The 21,043-nt window shown below is 38.3% G+C and overlaps 9 protein-coding genes across 9 annotated transcripts; 3 read left to right on the forward strand and 6 right to left on the reverse strand.

The window, feature by feature from the left end:
* Positions 1-121: 121 nt before the first annotated feature.
* On the forward strand, positions 122-949 carry PXP2 (Pxp2p; the record flags this gene model as incomplete). Its single annotated transcript, XM_002999351.1, has 1 exon — positions 122-949. One exon carries the CDS (start codon positions 122-124, stop codon positions 947-949), a length of 828 nt encoding a protein of 275 aa, XP_002999397.1.
* A 91-nt stretch (positions 950-1,040) lies between these two features.
* Positions 1,041-2,930, reverse strand: YMR1 (phosphatidylinositol-3-phosphatase YMR1; the record flags this gene model as incomplete). The annotated part of the gene is made up of 1 exon (XM_454210.1): positions 1,041-2,930. One exon carries the CDS (start codon positions 2,928-2,930, stop codon positions 1,041-1,043), a length of 1,890 nt encoding a protein of 629 aa, XP_454210.1.
* Positions 2,931-3,814: 884 nt separating this feature from the next.
* MOH1 (Moh1p) lies at positions 3,815-4,189 on the reverse strand (the record flags this gene model as incomplete). The annotated part of the gene is made up of 1 exon (XM_454211.1): positions 3,815-4,189. The coding sequence occupies one exon, from the start codon at positions 4,187-4,189 to the stop codon at positions 3,815-3,817; it is 375 nt and encodes a 124-aa protein (XP_454211.1).
* A 1,241-nt stretch (positions 4,190-5,430) lies between these two features.
* On the reverse strand, positions 5,431-7,572 carry KLLA0_E05897g (ferric reductase family protein; the record flags this gene model as incomplete). Its single annotated transcript, XM_454212.1, has 1 exon — positions 5,431-7,572. The coding sequence occupies one exon, from the start codon at positions 7,570-7,572 to the stop codon at positions 5,431-5,433; it is 2,142 nt and encodes a 713-aa protein (XP_454212.1).
* Positions 7,573-10,532: 2,960 nt separating this feature from the next.
* On the reverse strand, positions 10,533-11,633 carry SEC17 (alpha-soluble NSF attachment protein SEC17; the record flags this gene model as incomplete). Its single annotated transcript, XM_454213.1, has 2 exons — positions 10,533-11,381; positions 11,604-11,633. The coding sequence occupies 2 exons, from the start codon at positions 11,631-11,633 to the stop codon at positions 10,533-10,535; spliced, it is 879 nt and encodes a 292-aa protein (XP_454213.1).
* A 381-nt stretch (positions 11,634-12,014) lies between these two features.
* On the reverse strand, positions 12,015-12,787 carry RPL43B (60S ribosomal protein eL43; the record flags this gene model as incomplete). Its single annotated transcript, XM_454214.1, has 2 exons — positions 12,015-12,291; positions 12,786-12,787. Coding segments are annotated over 2 exons (279 nt in total).
* Positions 12,788-14,560: 1,773 nt separating this feature from the next.
* On the forward strand, positions 14,561-15,196 carry IME1 (transcription factor IME1; the record flags this gene model as incomplete). Its single annotated transcript, XM_454215.1, has 1 exon — positions 14,561-15,196. One exon carries the CDS (start codon positions 14,561-14,563, stop codon positions 15,194-15,196), a length of 636 nt encoding a protein of 211 aa, XP_454215.1.
* Positions 15,197-16,093: 897 nt separating this feature from the next.
* On the forward strand, positions 16,094-16,981 carry FIP1 (cleavage polyadenylation factor subunit FIP1; the record flags this gene model as incomplete). The annotated part of the gene is made up of 1 exon (XM_454216.1): positions 16,094-16,981. One exon carries the CDS (start codon positions 16,094-16,096, stop codon positions 16,979-16,981), a length of 888 nt encoding a protein of 295 aa, XP_454216.1.
* A 213-nt stretch (positions 16,982-17,194) lies between these two features.
* BUD4 (Bud4p) lies at positions 17,195-20,848 on the reverse strand (the record flags this gene model as incomplete). Its single annotated transcript, XM_454217.1, has 1 exon — positions 17,195-20,848. One exon carries the CDS (start codon positions 20,846-20,848, stop codon positions 17,195-17,197), a length of 3,654 nt encoding a protein of 1,217 aa, XP_454217.1.
* Between the last annotated feature and the right edge of the window lie 195 nt (positions 20,849-21,043).

The raw sequence follows: 21,043 nt of genomic DNA on the forward strand, positions 1-21,043 counted from the left end.
AGAACCTTCTAATATCAACTTTTATAATATGAAAATCGTTTGAATCTCAAAATCACGGACTTATATTTCAATAACTTACAAATGCATGAAGCGGAGTGACCCATTTGAACTATCACAGGCTATGTCTTTGACAGCTCAACGATTGGTCGCAATATCCAAATGGAATGGACGTTTTTCCGTTTTAAACTACCTTGTCGCCGCTTCGACATTGAGTGTGTGCAATGAATCTAAAGAAATCCCTAAGATATACCACCTTGCGATGGTAATGAGTGAAGAAAATTCGCCAGATGATTCTGCATTGATAGATGCAGCCAACTCTGTGGTGACCCTTTGTGACAAAGCGGAGTCAAATGATGATGCTAGCGCTTATGAAAGTTTATATCAGTCACCTACTGTTCACCAAAGAGAGTTGACAGAAAAATTCAGAGAGGCCTTATTGAAAACCAGTCCGTTGGCAGGTCTACCAAAAGCAATAAATGGATTGCGTGCATTACATAATGTAACTCCGATCTCATTATTAGCTCCGTATCAACATGTATCGAAGAATAGTACTAATGTTCACGACCTTTTCCCGAAGACCAAACGAAATACTGACTCGGACAATGAGATCGAACGGGGTATGAAACACTGGAATCATCTTTATGGTAAAGTCTCTGGAAGAGTCATCAATAACTTGAATAGGTCATATCCAGATCTTTGGTATTATACTATGTCGCATGCTTACGGGCCATTGCTTTCGTATTCTGATGTGCTAGATGCACAAGAAACAAGTCTAATAATTATTTCATCCCTTGTACCTCAGGATGTCAACCCTCAACTTTGGGGGCATTTGAAAGGAGCAATAAATGTAGGTTGTTCGAAAGAAGCTATTGAGAATGCAAGAACATTGAGTATTCAAATTGCTCAATGGTGCGGCGTTGAATGGAAGGGAGATGTAGTCAAGCTATAGCAGGTCTGTGCAAGGTAAAGGAGTGCACTATAAGATATATGCGGTATATAAGTGTGTGTATCATTATGCGAATTTTCATTTATAAAAGCTCTTACTTCTTGGAAAATATCTCCAAACTAAATTTGGGCATCTTGAGGCTTGACACAATCGTATTTGTTTTCTTCACCAACGTATCCTCATCTTCATGAGTTGGGCAAGGGCCATTCATCTCTGCATCCCTCCTTCCGAAAAGCTGCCACCACCACTCTACCTTCTCCCAATCAGGAAGTATCCAATCTTCCTCATCATCGGATGGTTCCCTATAATTTGGATTGGAAAACTCATGAGTCCTTGACCTGAAATAATCCCAAACACTTCTAGTCTGATGGAAAGCGTTGTTGGTGACTCTTTCGTACTCATTATCAAAAATGAATGTTCCATATTGACAAGAATATAGATGGTACACCAACCTTCTTAAGAAACGTTCATTGAACTCAAACTGAGTAGGATATTGAATCAAAAGTTGATGGACACAGTCCAAGAATTGTTGGAAAACGGGTGATGTGAGCTTCATGTTTGTCCCATTTCTAAACTTTTTGAAGGTAGAGGAGATTCGGGTTTCTGGTGAGGTCATTGTGGAAAATTCCCCTAATTCGTTCTCTTTTTTATCGTTTAACGAAAGGGATTCGGCAGCTAGAGCGATGCTTAATCTCGTAGAGTTGTCATGAAATACTGAATGTGAACTTAGATGGCCGGACCTTTCACAAAATCTATGACCGAATGCAAGCCAATCCTTTTCGACTAGAACCATGAATCCCTCTATAGTCCTGTAGTATGGATCGAGAGATAGTTGAACTAAGGATGTTATCTGAGCTGTTCTATCCCATCCATCAGAACAATGCACAAGTATGTTGGAGTTGTTGAAAACAATAGACTTTACCAATGTGTCTGTCGATGATAAAAGTAGTTTAATGTATTTAAGCCATGAACTTGACTTATCCGAATTTAGCATACTCTTGTCAATTGGAAGGTATAAATCATTATCCACTAAGAAGTTATCAACCAAATAGTTCAAAGAATCCCTCATTACATGGATATTATCTATTCCTAAGAACATCCGAGAGCAGGTCTGATTAAAGCCATAGTTATCCATATTTTCAGTACCTCCTCCTAGGGCAGTTTGGGCCATTGCATTTGTAGTAGGCCTAGCGTCTACTATAATGTTCTTACTAGTCTTGTTTATACTGCAATTAAAAATTTCCCTGATAAGTTTCTCATCTTGAATCGATCGTTGTTGAGTAATACCGGGCAGAGGTTGTGCACATCTAGTAATTGACGCCCCATTCTTTGCGTAATAATACGTCAAAGCCGGAATTCTTTGCTGGGATCGATATTTCACGGAATAAGATATTAATGTGTCTGAAACAGTCTTCGGTACCACCAACTTACTTGGGTAAGTCCGACAAAATGAGTAATCTTCGTTGATATCCGAAACTCTCCATTTACAACATTCTTCGTCACCGAAATTTAGGCCCTGCCTTTCAAATTCCTTCACGGGATCGTAAATATTCCAGCTATTAAATGGTGTTTCTGCTTTGTTTGGGGAGTAGATGAAAGCGTATAATTTGTGAACATCATCAAGAATTGTCAACTTGCATAACGAATCGTAAACGTCTTGAGTATTCTTCTCATTTTCCAAATCCAAAGAGAATATGTTATAATCCTTGGTTATTACTTTAATATTGAAAAACATCCAGATGTCTTTACCAGCATATAAGGCTTCTTTTTCCCATTCGGAATGATGCTTGTACTTTGATATTAAAGAGCTTCCCTTGTTTTTGAACACAGACGCAATGGTGGGATACGCTACCCAAAATTCCCTCGAAGAATTGTCATCAGTAAAGATCAAATGATGCGTAGTCAAATGCAGAGATCCCTTCAATGAAATACCTCTCTTGTGCCAGATAACATTGTCAACTCTTGCTATTTTAATGTAATCCATTCGGTGTTCGTCTTCTCAGAAGGATATGGCGTGCTGTTGTGTGAGATATGGTACCGATAATGTTGATAAATAGTGAGTAAGGAAGATATAATGGGATGGTAGGAGGGAAACAAAAAAAAAAATTCTAAATAGAACCCTATCTTAAACTGCTCATCAAGCGTGCCTTATTGATTCGTAGTGCAGTTTAGTCTCACTGCACCGAGTTGTTCACTGTTTATTCCTTACCGCTGGTTGGTTTGTATTCTGTTGATTGTAATTCAAACTTTATTACTCTTTCTCAGCATCTGTTTATAAAATTGGTGTCTCCTCCGAAACGAAGATAAGATCCCTTAATCGAAAAGTAAAAGACGACGGTCTGATCATGAACAGGATTGATGCCGAAGACATAGTCTTTGGCGCACTATCTAGATAGTGTTTTTAAGCAAGTAAAAGTATTGACGTTAAACAACATATATAATTTATCCAGTAGTAGAGAAGAAGATGATATATAAAAGTAAAAATAGGGAGAACAGAGAAATTGAACCAACCATTCACAGTTAAAGGGTATCACAGATAGCCAATGGGTGATTCAAACGTTTATGTTAATTGAGAATTGAAAGTTTAAGTGACAAAAATAGAGACTAACAGTGTATATGTTCTTTTAATTTTAAAGCCCATTCCCAAATTCTCATACCAATTTTTCGAGACATTAGAAGAAAACCGTGTAGATATTAGCATGATAACAAGTTGATCAGGTTGAGTGAACATTAGTTAAAGTGTATTTTTTGTTTTGTTTTGTGTTGAATTTGCATTTGCATTAGCATTTGCATTTCGGTTGTAAGTCATAGGAAAATGGTCCAAGGATAAGAGAGGCAGAAATCTGTCAAATTCCTGGCTCTTAACTATCATCTACATTGAGTTATGGGAAGTAGTTCCAAAATATACTTGCCCTCCTTGTACTGCTGGTTGCTCTTCTCGCTCTTCAAATATTTCCAACCCACCAGCGCTCCGCAAGTAGAACAGTATATGTCGCAAACTATGTACTTCCCCGTAATCATGTATCGCGTCTGCTTTTCCCCCTCATACACATTAAGCACCTCGTTCATAAGATACGCATCCCCGGTCTTACCTCGATAATCTTTAGACATGAGCTGTGTACTCGATGACAAATGTGTCCTACAATTACGGCATCCGTATATAACAAACCGATCATGCTTATGTTTCAGACAAATATCCTCGCCAGATGGCTTCTCAATATAAACACAGCAACTGATTCCCATCACTTGTCAATCAGAATAAGTCAGATTAAAACGCTTTGCAAGGCCTGAAAAACCTCTTAGTACCAGATACCGGATAACCAGGCCCAAAACCGAAACCTGATCAAAAAGGATTGAGACTCTCTCACCTTAAACCTTTGCCAGAAGAAAATTTGTAGAAACAACGAAGTAACACTGGACGTTACCGTTCCCCTGTTTCCAAACACTTGAAAACTTCAAATCAATCTGTAAAACTGTTCATTGAAAACAAGTCTCATATCTGTTCATGCTATATATACCGAAATTCCATATTCTGTCGTTATATAATGACAGTGACTCCCTAAAAAAAGTTAAGTGATACGAAGCTATCGATGGAATAGGTAATTTCTGGTGAAAAATTGAGAAGCGATGAGCTAAGACAAGACAAAGTGGACGTTTGTAGATTCCCAGCAGGCCTGTGCTTTCCTGGGACGATGAGCTGGGAAGACTCTTACCAATGCTATTGTTGCTCTGCTCTGCAGAGCAGAGCAACAGGCAGAAGTGAGCTCAACAGCTGAGGAAACCCTCACTATATACTGAATGTTGTAACTTGATCTATATACAGTAGCACGCCAGGGCGCCTTCAGGTGACTTTCAACTGGTGTTAACACGTTGTGGGAATAAAGATATAGAGAGTATCCCCTTTCGACAAATTCTTCTGTTTTTATACTTCGAAAGTCAAATTGTGTTTCTTAATCTGAAACACTCTTAACTGTCATTGAGAACTTATTAAATAAAGAGAGAAAGGGTTAGTTGCAGTCAATATTGGAATGGGAAAAGAGTTCGAACGGGGCTTAGACAGCGCTTCTTGTTAACCGGAACACTTAATTGCTGCATGTCCGCTATGTACTGACGTTCTTCATCTCATAATGGGCTTCAGGAATGGCCATGGCTATGCCCGGCCTTTACGGCCTTTAAAGAGAGATGATCCAGTGCCATTTCTACATTCTGCTCCTTCAATCACGTGGATTAGAAAAGATATATATATATAAGCAGGAACCGGAAAACACTTGACTCTCCGCTCGTGGCTAACAGAATTGTAAGGAAATAAGACATAAGTTACTCAACTAGGCTTATTCCCGATTCGCTGGTAGTGGAATCTTTCGGATAGTAATAAATCATAAGTTATGAATGGTTTAGATCATGTGTGGATGATACCAAACCAGAAGAGATAAAAATATTATACAATAAGAGGGATTCTCCCCAAAGGAATTCTCCCAGGTCAACTACCACGCTTGAAGTTCTTCAATATAATCAAGTGTACCAGAAGTTCTTGTTCCAGAGATATCCGCGACTGTTCTTCTAATGGTGTCGCAAATTGCATTGTGACCACAACTGACAACGGCAACGTCTGTGGATCCCAGATCTGAAACGTCGGATCTCACCAATTCCTCAATATTTGGCTTTTCGTACCTAAACTCAACGTTTGGCAACACTTTAATATACTCTTCAGATCCATCGATCGAGTTTGTCATTTCATCCACGGTGCTTTCTTCTTTGTCTGCCTTTTCCTTATCGAAGACTTCGAAAACTGGTTGTCCCGGATGCCTTGTGACGTATACGACCGTTTCAACGTTGGAGTAGTTTTGCAACGCTGCCAACTCGTCCATAAACCACTCAACAGACTCAATGTGCTGAATGATCCAATACAGTGTGATACTCTTGTCACGATTCTCTGGATCCTTCAATAAATTCATCACATATGGATACACTCCTGGAATACCATTCCCACTGCTGTAGAACAATATGTCTCTGTAATGGTCTAATGGTTTTTCACTCCCATATGGTCCTTCGAACATTACCTTAATTTCAGCAGTTTGTGATTTTTGTTTTTGGACGTGCTTCAAAATTGTTTTCGTAGCACCCTTCTTCACCTTGATGTAGAAGTTTATATGCTTCCCATCTTCACTAGGAATGATCGAAAATGGATGTGATTGCCAAAAAATAGTTGGCTTCATGAAATAAATATACCCGAATGCACCAGGATAAACTGGCCAGTATTTGTGTCTAGGAATCGAGATCATAAGGACTTCATCATGAATAACAGTCACTTTTGCGGTTCTCACACCGAAATAGAGAATTCTGACGATTCTTGCAAATCTATCAAATGCCCAGAACGCACCCATAATATAGGAGAATAACGTGTATTCTTCTTTCTTCAAGTGAAATGCTGTCATGATTAAAACCAATAGAGCCAAAAAGACGTGGAGGATATAGAAAATTTCGTAGTTAAGTTTTCTTAATCTCCCGAGACCCTGTATCACCATCGTACTGGCAGCAACCAATGCAAAAGCACCACATATCCAGTATCCTTTCATAAGATTACGGTGGTAGTGCTTAAGCAATGAAGATCTAATTACGTACCCAATTGCATGCACACAGACAACTAAGACAGTAGCACGGGCAACAGCTTTATGGTATGCATAGAAAGTAGATTGCTTCCAGCCAGTCCACCATAAAAATATGTTATTACGGCCAGACAAGAAGAATGTTATAACCATCAAATGAACTCCCATGATACCTGCTCTATCAGCGATAAGACGACTCAAGTATATTGACTTTGAGGGATAGGTTTTACTGCCTGCAATATGTGAACGATAATTCGTACAAAGGAAGATAAATGTCAAGCACCACCATGCCGTTATAAATATTGACTGCAACCTTGTCGGATAGTGTCCACCAGTTACTGGCTCAGGAGCAGCATGCGTTCCGTTAAACAGAGAGGGAATGGTAACATGCTTTTCGAACACTCTAACAATCCATACCTTTTTCATAGCTCTTCTAACTGAGTTAGTTTTCTGTGGGAAGAACACTTTCAACCAATGGATAAGACCACCAAAGAAAAATATAACTGGGAAATATGCTGATAGAACTGCCCCGTAATAAAATGAGTGATGGTAACTATTATAAAAGTTTTCCATGGTATCGTAGTAATTATTATAGAACTTTTCACTGTAATACACAGGGAACGAGATTGGAACCGATTTGTTAAAGTGTGGGACGTCACTTACCTTTACCAAATGAGACGTAGCGTTTTCGTATACGGCAAGGATCTTCTTTTCACTGTAACCATTGCATGTCTGATTCACAGTGTTCATGAACTCTTTTTTAGTCGAGTCATCTTCTATGTGTTGGAAGACGCAGTAAAAGTATGACCCCGCATAATCAACGTTCTTACAGAAACATGTCGCAGCCTTTTTCGCGGTGCAGAATGTTGCTACCGATGCCAATGATTGTGTACATGCCTGTGTGATTTTCAGAGCAGAACTTCTGGGGGTAAAGAGATCAGTTTTGACAGATGCTGACACCCCATTTAATAGGAACACCACCAAAAATGTCAAAATAAATTGCAGTTTGGAGGATCTCATCGATTATGTTCCTAGAGCCTTCGTGATTTACCTTGGTGAAAAATATGATGTTATACTTGGTGAGTTGATAAAAACGAGACAGTAAAAGTTTAAAATCCATATATTAAACCATTGATGGGTCCAAAATGCTCAAATAGTTTCTCAAGAATGATGCTATTATATATACATATCAGAAATCCGAGATGATGACGAAGATCCATACCGGAAAGCTGATAAAATAAATTTGGCAAAAGAATCTAACGTACCTATCTGATATCCCTCAAATTGCGAATGCTAACGTTGTAATATCGCTCCCTACTGACAGGCAATATCAAGAAATGTCCGAATACGATATCGATTTACTTCCATTCCGTTCTAACTTGGAAAAAAGTGGCGGATCTATCGTAACCTGATATATCATCCTTAACCCCACTAGCCTCGTATCATAGATACTCTGCTATTGTATCGAATGTTCTTATTTCTACGTTTATTACTTTCGCTGGTGCGAATCTGACAGAAAGGAAAAAAGAAAACATCGAATAGATATGAAAACCCCATCTCTGCCAAGAGTTTAATAGTTTGATAAAGCTTCTAGCCCTTTCTTCATACTACAATTAAACTTATTCAATTGCAAAAATACCATTAAAATGGGGGTGTGCAGACCCTAGTCTCGCAGACATCAACGTACCCATCTTATGTCCTTTTACTGAATTCTCGAATGCATGAATAAAACTAAAAAATAAAGGCTTGGCTTTTAGATGTTAATAATCAATCAAACAGGCTCAGAACAGTCCGGATTAAGCCATCTCCCCGTAGCATCCATGGTACAGCATAAACTTTGATTTGTTCGAGCTTTAAGGGAGTATAACTCACGTAGAACAAGTAAGAGAACTCAGTGTGCTGGAAACCTTTTTTATTCATAATTGGAATCTTTAACCCAATTCGATTACTTAGATTACTTTAAATCACACCCAGTTTTGACCTTTCTGCATACCGATGCCATTTTTTATCTGAAACTGTCAAACAAACATACAAACGTTCTGAAAAAGAAAAAGGATTCAAGAAGGTTAAAAAAAAGAAAAAGCTGTGGGTATCTATTGGATGAGCGAAGCAGTAATACGTCGCTCTTACAATTCATTTGTAACGTGAGAGGAAACATTATGTCTTACATCAGGGCCAAGCTAGCCTCGATGTAACTTTGGCTTTAAAATCGAGCTTTTGCGTTGAGCTGAATGAGCAAACATAAAATGATTACAATTATCGGATCAAACTAGAACGAAAATTGACAAAGTCTCAAAAGGGACCCTAATCAATGTAGTCAACTAGAATGTATAAAGCTTTGCTATCATTTCTTACGTTCACGGGATGTTCTCAGTCAATCTCCCCTGTATCTACAATATATATCTACAATGTTCATACTATTTTTATCCGCTATTTGCGGAACTGACAAAACATGCATTATTTCCATGTATGCACAATTAGACGCTTCCGTCTCCTGTATTTTCGACCCTCTTTTTTTTTGAAATTTTTGGTTTTTCATCCGCATTTCTTTTTTTTTTGCTACTGAGATGCTGCTCGAGGACGGAAGACTACATCTACTGCGCATTTGACGCATCTCGAACGGATGTTATGCTGTTTTTAGGCTATTCAAACGGCACTGCCGTGTGTCAATAGAGAGTTGGCGTTCGACCGACCAATTTACGTACTAGCATCCATTCAAATTAAAGTTGTTTCGATGCAAAGCGGGATGAAAGGTTCATCCGACCCAAGAATGAGCATTGTTTTCCCGTTTACAACTGGCTATAGTTCGATATATCCTTGTGTCTAATGTTCATCACTCTCAGTTAATAATCAAGATACACTTCATCTCGATATAGTTTGGAATAACCAATTAAGAAATGTTATGCCTCTCCGTTTAAGATCTTGATTTGGTGTGTGGCATCTCATGGTTCTATTGTTGAAGCTCCATAGGTGCTATCAGTTTTACTTGTATACTGTGTTCACACCTCATCTATGCTGCGTTACCACATGTTCTTGGTGTTCTGGTGGAAAGATGTCCCGCTGTATTGAACTTCTTTTTCTCTAACCATAATACTAGAAGGAATTTAATCATTAGGTACTCTAAAAAAAGAAAGACTATGCCAACATTACTGACTCCCAGGCACTTCGCCACATCGTTTGAGTAATTTAAGAACAGCCGCTTTCGTTTTAGCATTGTGTCACATCCATTTTGCTGAAAATGGTTATTATTCCGGAATACCGTTATGAATATTAAACCATGTAGTTTACAAAATTAATCCGGTTGTATGAAAGATGTCCTTATTGAATTTCGTCGAATGCTCAGGATAATCAGTAATAGTCCGCAATCTCCAGGATCCAGTAAGAACGGAAACGCATCTGTTGAGGTTTTCATTCTTTTGATTTCTTTTCTTACACTTGCATACTTTTTTTACGGAAAGATGCGAAAGGGTCCTCTTATCTGAACGTTTTAGAGATCATGTTACCCCTCAGTTGATGTGTTTTCATTCATCTAGTGATATTATCAATCAACTGCCTTTTGCGTAGGCTCATCTAGTAGATTTGCTGAGGAAGTATCATCATATTCATTAAAAATTGTACCAGCATTCTGAAATATTAGGTTTGTTTCTTACCGTAAGAAGATGTAAAAAATTGTGATACATTTCTTACTTAATTGTATATTTATTCAAAACGGTAAGGGAGCCGTTCGTCAGAAGCTTAAAAAACATTTTCGTTACCATTAACATCTTCAAAATTTCCAAACGTCCAAGCCAGATGGCAAGCTTATTTGCATCGATATAGTTGATAATGGGAAATGAAAGACGTTAACGTGAAACAAACCACTCGATGTGGTTGTACAAATGGGTATACACCATTTATAAAATAATTATTCCACCAAAAAAGTGACAGTTGTGTTAGAGAAAAGAATACAATTACAAGAGAATGAGTTGAATATTACCATTTTATAGTAGATCGTCATCCGCCTCGACGATTGTATTTTTCACCTTCAAGAGTATAGTTGTTTTCCAATGGTCTAACTTATTGAACCTATCATATTCGTAGATCTTTTGCGATAATTTTTCAGTATCACCTTCCCTTACAGCTTCAATTACGTTTGATAGTAACTCAAACTCCCTTGATTGAGAGAATGATGGATCCAACGATTGTGATTCGTTCAAACTTTTATCTGCAGCTACAACATCACCAGCAGCAAGGTAACATAGGCCAATCTTCAATAAGTACTCTTTGAGCGACCACTGGCTTAATTTATTCCCCAATGAATTTTCAACGACTTTCTTTAAGATCTCGGTAGCTTCCAAATAATCACCGTTCAAAGCTTTCAAATCGGCGCATTTAATGTAGGATTTATTCGAGAGAGCAATAGCTTGGTCTTGCAAATACCAATCACCAGCTGTTTCATAATTGGCAATGGCACTTGGGTAATCCTGTAATTGCTGTTCTTGTAATTCAGCCAATTCGAATTTGAAGTTGGCACCTCTTCTAAACTGACCTCTTCTTGTGAAAATATCTATCGACTTGGCTAAGGACTCAGCAGCTTGTGCTGGAGAAGATCCTGTCTTGAAACACTTGTAGGCTTCGATATACGTATTTCCTGCTTCATCTTCATTAGAAGCCTGTATTTGACACTCTGCTGCCCTCAAGAAAGTATCACCCGCTTGATCCAACTCCTTTCTTAGCCTATAGAGGTTTGCAGCCTCGATATAAAGATCTGCTGCTTCTTCGTAACGGTAAGAGTCTGAACCGCTAAGGAAACTGAAAAATCCTGATGATGGTTTAGCCTTCTTTTCGGCCTATTACAAAAATGACATGAGATATGTTTCCATACCATTAAGTGAAAAAGAGAGAATACGAATGATAAATCACTTCCTCTTTCATCACATTATGGCTAGGGTTTGCATATGTTTATTGTTAGTATTAGGGGTTCAGGCGAGAATAAGGTCAACCATTGTCATCATACTTTCCTAGACTTATTGATTTGACCTTTCAACATAAATGATGGAGAAAAAACGTACCTTAGCTATAATTTCTTTAACATCCGACATATTCAAAGAAAACCTGAGTGGGATATGGCTGAATGCTGTTAACTTTTGTCAACCAAGAGCTTGCTTACAACTTTTACTATCAAACTATCAACATTGTATCATCATTACATGTTACATATTCTAATTACCATCAGAAAGTAAAGAAATTCCTTAAGGGGAGAAACAACGGAAGGCTATCAGCAGCCGGGTAATTAATTCACGTGACTTTCAAATAGGCTGGCCTGGGAGCCGGTCCAAGGTATTTGGCTGGACGCGAGGATGAACACTCGACCATCACGCCTAAATCAGTTATATAGGGTAGATGGAATATAAAATAACACAAAGTGGAAAGATACGTTTTATTGAAGGATACTTATAACATGATTATACGATGCAACAAGCTTAAGCTTCAGCCATGTCTCTCAATCTTCTGATGGTAGATCTGACGGTAGCGGCAGCGGCGGTAGACAAAGTGTAAGCACCACCAGCGATGGTTCTGTTACAAGAAGAACAAGACCAGACACCAGCAGCACCTCTCTTAACACAAGTCTTACCACAGAAAGAACAGTTATAAGTGGCGTGTTGTTGAACTTCCAACTTCTTAACTTGTCTTCTCAAAGAGGAACCGTAACGGACACCGTACTTACCAGTGATACCAACCTTCTTAGTTCTTTTAGCCCTGAATATAAAATGAATTGTGTATTCATTACGTCCGATTCCAATAGTTCGATTCAATTTGTTCACATAATGGGTGGTAATGAATCGATACCACAGGTAGAATGGGTAATAACACAGATATAAAAGTTAGTAAAATTGTTGCAATTAAAGGAACAACAGTTTTTTTGGGGGAGGAGGTCTAATAGATCGTCATTTATTCTGCTGTCGTGCGTGTGGAGCTGACACTATAAATCATCACACTGGAATTTTGCATCTAGCTGTAGTTTCTTGTGCTTATGGTATAATTCCAGTTACCCATTTGTCACTACACTTCTTCTATGTTGATTCCATCTCCTAGTGAACAGGTCAGTCTGCCTGTATCGTATCAGTCTGCTTCTTCTTCGTCTTCTTCAATCCTCATCGTCTAGTCTATCATAGTTCATAGTTCAACTTGTTATATCGATCACTGAGTTCTTCGGCCCCATAACTGTGCGCGGTGTGCATTAGGTATCATACATTTTGGTTTCTTTGTGTTTGCTTGGTTTCTGGAGGGTATATAAGAGTGAATATGAACAACTATAAAACGTAGTTAACAACCTATACAATCTTTAAATTCTAATCACTTGCTAAAGATGAAAACTGGTTGGTATTGTAAATGAGTTTGAAACTCGTCAAGTTTGCAGAATTGAAAAAACTGTGAGGATGAAAGATCCACTGTCCACTAAAACAAGCGTAGACCGAAAAGAGGATAGTAGATTTTTTGTTAAACTGTAAGAAAAAGAGAAAAAGTTGGGATGTGAAAATCCGAAAAGGGAAATATTCTAAAAATACAAATAATTCTGAGAATACACAGGGTGTAAGGGTAAATTACTACACCCGTACACCCAAACAGTCCGGAAATATAGAAAAAATGAATAGAAACATCCTGGAGTGCCGAATCTACCATTCACATCTTCATGACATCGCGATGATTCCCCCATTGGACACTTCCTTATATTTGGGTAATTGAAAAGAATAGAATACAGTGTATACGGAATATTGGAGGATAATACTCTGTACGAATGTATATCGCTGTTAAAGATGGAATTCGCCAGTGTAATCTCCGAATCCCCGTAATGCCAGGGGGGAGCTTGATCCTTAAGATCTCCGCTCAAACACGACTACTGTAACAACTCTTTACCCTTTTGGGTAAAGAGATGATATATGTGTCTTCCCTTTTTTTTTCGAAAAGAAAGAATATAGTATTGACGTACCAAATACAAAACATAACAGAAGATCACTCACAGCTACTAACAACTCTAAGCAAAGTAATATTGTTCCGTGCTGCCCGTATTAACGTCTGCTCGATCAAAGCAAAAACCAAGTGTCAGTGCCGTCTCAACCCAGTGACAACCCGAAACCAGTCTCTTGTCAAACGGAAGCAATTGTTAACGGTAGTCAAACAAGTCAAACAACCTACAGAATAATAGACAAAGTGCTATTATTCTGTGTCGATATCTTGTCTTGTCTTGTCTCAATGTAAGATCAGCTCCCCCTGAAATATGCACATTACTGTAGAGAATGTTCCCAGGGGTGAGGCTCTATACTAAACGGAATAAAAAAATTGTTCAAACAATGTAAAGTTCCGCTACGCCATACAGAGATTTATGAGCGGGGAAGGCGCGTGCTTTTCCCTAATACTATAGGTATGTCTTAATTATATTGCGTTACCGCATACGGAAACGCCTGAAATGTCACTCTTAAGTACTGTGCTGCTTTTTGTCCCCTTCAAATCAAAATTTATCCTGCGCTTATTTCACTTCGCGTGTCTTATCTTGGCTCTAAACTGCAAATCAAATTAAATCAAATCAGATCAGAAAAAAAAATTATTTTTTTTACAGTTAATACCGCCCTTGTTTCATGCTACGGTTCTATCTGGTAAATTCTTGCATTATAATTAACTAGTTAATTAGTTTTATTAGTTTATCCCAGTCTCAATATTGTTTTTACTCCTGTTTCCACCTTGTTTCTGGATCTAGATGTAACTGGGCATGATACGATATGACATGATTTAGGGTTAATTTGGGAATTATTTTAGGATAAATCTAGTTTTATCTAACTTTAGTATATGCAGTTTGAAGTGGAATGCTATCTACCAAGCTTATATATAGGTCTATCGTTTTTGAGGCTTTTGACATATTCTTGTCTGTCTTTCTTTTTCTATCGGTTGCCTCATTACCGTGCATAAAAAAAAACTGATAGTGAAATACTAACTGGTTACCATAGAAGCTTAATATACTTTACCCAATACAATGCACTGCGAGCTGGATATTTCTAGCTATTTGAAACTGGACGACCTGCAAGAATGTGGAGTTAACATGGAATGGCATGGTGAATTGGCACTTTCTGATCTCGAAGATGATGTAAGCCTTGATTTTCATGAGAAGCATGTTATCAGTCGACACGATTTACAGCCAAGGTCCATCCATATGCCGTCGATGATCCATACTCAGCCTGTCCATTTGATTCACGTTCACAATTTGAAATTTTTACAGACGAGTTTTGAAGAAGAAGATGAACAGAGAATTATTTGTTCTTCTTCTACACCACCTTCACTGGCTGACACAAGACACAGTTCTGTTTTCTCTTCTACAAGAAGTATCAACGTGTTACTGGAAGAAGACGAGCAAGATTTGGACAATGACTTGCAGTGCATGGCTCCAGTGAAGAAAAAACAGCAACGTGCATTGGTGGCACCCATCATGTTCTCCTCTTCATCTTCAAAGAAAGATTCGGTCGTTTCGGAAAAGGATCAGTTTGTTTACACGCTAACTAACAAGTTACTACCTTATTTTGGGTATTTCTTGGCTGATTCTAACGATTTGGATTATTTCGATAAGATTAGATTCCAAGAAATTGATTACAAGTTCTCCAAGACGTATTTTTGATGGAACAATCCTCATCCTTTTATCCAGATATTATTTTTCCCCCTTTGCTATAGACTGCCTGTATGATACACCTGCATATTTTTTTCCTTCTTCATCATATTTCTTACATTCATTCCTTTCTAATTCTCTACTTCATTTCAAATTACCTTCCATTTTTTTTTTTACTTTGTTTCTGTGGGTGCGGACACAAGGTGACCATGTTTAGTCAACCTTACAGGTCCCATAAACACTTCAAAAAAGAACATTCACTTCTCAATTGCAGTTTACAATCGACTTTTTTGAACATTCATTCTCAACAATGTCTGACTCTTTTCAACACATTAAAGACACTCACTCGCCTGTAATGTTTGTTTCCTCTGTTGTTTTCTGTCAATTTTTTTAATTAATTCACACTTTTACTCTGAAAAAACAGGACAAAGTATTATGCTTCGTCAATAAGATGCACTTTTTTCTTTGGTTTCCCTTGTTACTTTTCCATATCTTTAATTCTTACCATCGCATATTCTTTCAAGTTCGTTAACATCGGAAATCGATACTGTCCGCAACATGCACATCTAATTCTTCTGTAAATCATGTATTCTCATTAGCTACACATTTAACCCATATTATACATTCCGTCCAAACAAGCTGAGTCGCTGTCCGCTGTCCGGTGACAGATATTCATTAGAAATGTTTGTCATTGAATACGACAATAATTTACCCGGATATGCGTCGATTTAACAGCATCATTTTGGTAAATCTTAGCATTGAGAGTTAACTATTAGTTGATTTCTATATGAGAAGAAGAACTATCTTCCTGTTAAGATACCTTTTGGGTTGCGCAGCCTTCCAAACTTTCCAAGCATTTATTGATAAATCTTCTACCAGTCCACGAACGACATATAGAAACGAATCGTTATGAGCAGTGAGGATGAAGACGATAAGTTTCTATACAGCGATGAGGAGGATTCTAACGTAGTCGCAAAGCAAGAGGGTCCTGCATTGAAAAGACAAAAGGTCGAAGAAACACCCAAGATACTAGCTCATGATGTACCGGAAGGTAATACGAATGAGGTAGAGAGTGAGGCCTCCAATCAGGATAGTTCATCAGATGAGGATGACAGCAGTGACTCAGATTCAGATGTTGAGATTATCATCGGAACTGGTAACGATACCTCTAAGATAGATTCTGGTAAGTCCCAGATATCTGCTATAACAGACACAACGCCTCTTGGTACAGCGGATCATGCTATTGCAGCAGTGGCTGGTATATCGGACGTGGTTCCTGTACAGGAGGGTTCAATACCACCTGAACAGCAGCAGCAGCAACAACAAACTATTGATTTGAACCCGGATGCACAATTCGATGGGAAACCTATAGTACAGATCGATCCAGAAATTCTAAAGGAGAAGCCCTGGAGACAACCAGGAGCGAATATTTCAGATTATTTCAATTATGGATTTAATGAACAGACTTGGATGGAATATTTACATAGACAAGAACATTTGACGAAAGAATACAACCCACAAAAGATTTTGATGAACCTCCTAGCTTTACAGCAGCAAGGAAAGTTAAATGATCCAGGTTCAGGACAACCTGTACAGAATACAATCCAACCTCCTCCTCCGCCTATGGGACTTCCCCCCATGTTTGGTGGTTTCCCAGGATTTCCATTTCCGGGTATGATGAATAACATGCAAAATCAAAATGTATCAAGCATGAACAACATGAACAACATGAACAACATGAACAACATGAACAACATTAACAACAACAACAATAATAATCTCAACGACAAGAAATGAAATTTAGTGCTTGAGGCTCGTATTGATTGCAAGCAACATTAATGATATATAGCGGACATGTACATGTATTTTCGATTCCTTGATGGAATTGTAACACAGCTTAGTTTTAAAGACCTCATGTTGACATTTGTTATAATTAGAGAAATGACATTAATATACTATACTTCAAAAAAAATGGCAAAGACAAACTATATATCTGAATACTATAACAGTTTAAAAAGTAATGTTGTATTGTTCGTTTTCAAAAACTCTTTTGATCCATGGTTGATGGAATTTATTCAGTTCAACAACGCTGGTCAAAATTTCAACCCATTGTTGTTTTAAAAGATTAGAATCAGCGTTAAAATTTATAACTTCATCATTTGCAAAAAGGAGTTTGAAGCAATCGCTGAAAAGTACCATATCAGTAAAGTTTCTCATTTGTTTTCCAGTTGCCGTTTTACCATCAGAGTATATATCTACTACGTTTAGAAGATTCAACAAAGTTTGTGGTTTTCTGGTAACTTCGTCATGAGCTATAAGTTCAGTGCCTTTCAAAATCATATATCTTCTTTTCAACATTCCCTCTACATCACCGCCTTCTTGCCACAGGAATCCTTCATTATTGACCCTTTGCTGTTCAAGATACTTCTCGCAACACTTCTGAACTGCCTTCAGATTCTTTGGGAATCTTTCCATGGACGAAGTTCTTGGAAGATACATCACATCAACTGTAAGAGAGCAAACCTTAGATGGATTTTTCCGAGGAAGTTTCCATAATTCGTCTTCTTTATATGTTTGTGCGATTTTCTCATCAAATTCGCGCTCCCATTCATTGAGGAATTCAAAGTGTAGCTCATTTGTTTTGTATTTGATTTGTTTCAGCATATTTTTATTGACATTTACCTGGCAGCGTGCAAATGAACCATCCTTTGCGAATTTGAAGTCCCAATCGTCATATTTCAATTTCTTAGTAACAAACCTTTTCTCAAGCCTATACTTTGTTTTGCCGAACGCAAATCGTTTCTTGATAGGAATCTTCTCTACAACCTCAGTTAGTTGATTTTGAGGGCTTGTGTATCGAATTTTCATAGTCATGAATAAAGTGACGTTATTTGATTCCATGTTTACTTCAAATTCCTGACTCATTTTAATAGGACCATCTTCCGGAATGGATTCCCACGGTGTTTCAATAACCTCTTTTCCATTATCAAACTCTATGCAATACTTTGCATTATGGCGTTTAATTTGTTGTAAACGAAGCGAATTGATACTCTTTAGTTTCAAGTATAGTTTGCCATGATCTTGAAGCTCCGAGGATTCAAATTCTTGAAGGGAGTTTTCTAGATAAACAGAAGCTAATGATGTCGTCGGAGCTCGCTGCAGTCCTTCATTTACTTCTGTAGTATCCCTTTCGTAGACTACGGGCGATTGAGGTGGTGTTTCAGATCGAGCTTTCACTTTGAAGGGTGATCCTACGTGCTTAATTGGCGATTTTTTTGTGGTCTCTACTGACAGATCCGATACTGATTTTTGAACATCGTATCCCTCAATTTCATTCCCGAGTAACACCTTAACATCTTGAATATGCGACCCCACTTGAACGACATCTTCGTTTTGATTGTGAAGAACTTCAGCAATCTGTTGCTGAGTTGCCTTAATATCTACATTACCAGAACTGACGTCTCGGAAATGACCCCAAGTAGTTTGAAGATTCTTCTTTGAGTTCAATCGAGATTCTTCTGCCAACTTCTCTTCAAAGTCGTCTTTATCAAAATTGTCTAAAAAGGACGAAAATACAGTTTCAGTTGATTGCGGCGGCAAAAGTGTCAAATTCTTATGGGATAAAATGTTTGTAGTGTCAACCGCCTTGTCACTTGTTCTCGAAATGTCCCCAGTAATAATTGATTCGTTGTGTATACTTGGTTCCGAACTTTCATCCAAAGCAAATTTATTAGCAAATGGATACATTTTAGCTTGTGTCTTGAGTTCTTGCTGGATACGCTTGGACATGATAGTATTTCTTCTTAGCGGATCCAACTTACTATCATCTTGTGTGCTGAGGACATACTCATCACTGAATTGTCTAAATGCTTCTTGCTTGAATACATGAGAATTCGAAATGATTCTCGATTTGAATTTAAATGAACTTCCGCTATGATTTGTCGGCACTGATGATGTACGTGATTGAGTACTAAATTGAGAATTGGTGCTCAATGCTGGAGATATAAAACTGCCCCCTGTTTTCTGTGAGTGCCAAATTGACAGATAATTCTCCTTGTGGGACGACGAAGTTAAATCAATTGACTCGTGCGAGGTCTCATGGTCATTGAATAAATCCTGGTCAAACATTGTCGAAAGTCCATTCATAGGAGGCAAAGGTGGTAGCTCGATTCGATCACTTTCTCTCGAGAAGCTACTGGTTATATCCCTTCTTCCTTCGTCTTGAAACTCAACTGACATTTCTACATGGTGCTCTGGTGCCTGTTGTGCCTGTGACACCTCTGATACGCCCAGCAACTGTCTATTCTGGCTATGTTGAGACATATTATCATTTGTAGGACTTCCACTTCTCTCCGGGTTAGAAATCAATTCTGCCTCCTCTTGTTCTATTTGTTCCATAGTATCATCCGCGATATTGACGTCTGAGTTGAACTTTGCTTTATCATGCTGTACCGTTTCCATAGAACTGGATGTCTTCATGGAAGTAGAGTCCAGTTGAAAAGTCGGAAAGCAAGGCAACTCATTCGGTTCCGGGATCTCTAAGTCCTTTACTGATGCGTCATCAGAGAGTTCTTCACATCCAACAGTTGAGGACAAATCATATTCTTTTGCCGACTGGTAGTTGTCATTTGTAGTTGCAACACTAAATATTCTTGAAGCGTTAACGCTTTGAACACTTGATGACTTATAATCCTGCAATGTTAAAGCAGGCAACTGAGGGAGTTGTGGAACTGCTTGGGCACCGCTGAGAAGATGATACCGGTCCTGAAATCTGTGCGTATTAAGTTCTTGTGCATCTTCTGTCGATGAGCCAGATGAAACCCTTGTTTCCCCGTTATTATTTACGAATCTGTTGATGCAGACGTTAGGAGTGACTGGGATCTTAGAATCAAGCAGGAGATTGGTTGCTTCTTTGGTGTCTGCTGCCGCACCATCAACATCATCTTCATCAGGAGTGTGAATTTCGACTTGAATCATGGTTGAAGATACTTCCTTCGAAGGAAAAAGTGGTTTAGTTGGCTCAATTGTGAACACCAATGGTTTATCCTTTTTTGGGTCATCTTCCATGGCTTTTTCATCGGCCATTGAGAGCATTCCTTTCAATGCAGGCAAATTTGGATTCTCAGCATATTTCTGATCTAGGAAATGAGATAATCTTTCACCTACATCGGTGACCATCTTATCCTTCAACTCTAGGCCAGTTATTTCTTCGGAAGTATAAGAAGGAATTCTGGTACTTGCATTAATATCTTCAACAGAAGTGTCTGATCCATCATTTGAGATTAATCTTTTTGAAACCACAGGTTTAGTCTGCTGATAGTTGTGTTTGATCCAAGCAGTCTCTAGAGGTGCTTTATCGAGTCCTTCTGCCATACTTATGACATCTTCTGTGTTTTCGACAGTATCGTGGTCCTCTGTGCAAGATGTTTCTTTAATTTCGGTAGTTGTATTTGCACTCTCGTCACCCAACTGGAGAGCCTCCTCCTCTGTATTTTCAATGACATTCTCACTGGCGTCAATTTTCTTTTCATTGTCCAAGGTATCCTCTTCTGGGAGTTGATCAATGCTGATATTGTCGGTGTGAGAAATCTCTTGGTCAATCTCCTTCAAAAGAGAATACATTGCATCAGGATTAAGTGCCTCGCCTTTGTCTTCCATTTGCATTGCCCAAGATGCTCAGGTATATTCGACTAAGGGACTTAAATTGACGACGAATAAAATGGAATATTACCACTTCAAAGATGTGATGAGAGTTAAGATCACTGATTTAATCGTTAAAACAATTCCCTTCAAAAAAAAAATGAGATCTAGTATAAACAAAGAAATGAAAGATGTAAACCCTACAAAATACAACAATAT

The sequence above is a fragment of the Kluyveromyces lactis genome (assembly GCF_000002515.2).
Source record: "Kluyveromyces lactis strain NRRL Y-1140 chromosome E complete sequence".
NCBI classification, from domain to species: Eukaryota; Fungi; Ascomycota; class Saccharomycetes; order Saccharomycetales; family Saccharomycetaceae; genus Kluyveromyces; species Kluyveromyces lactis.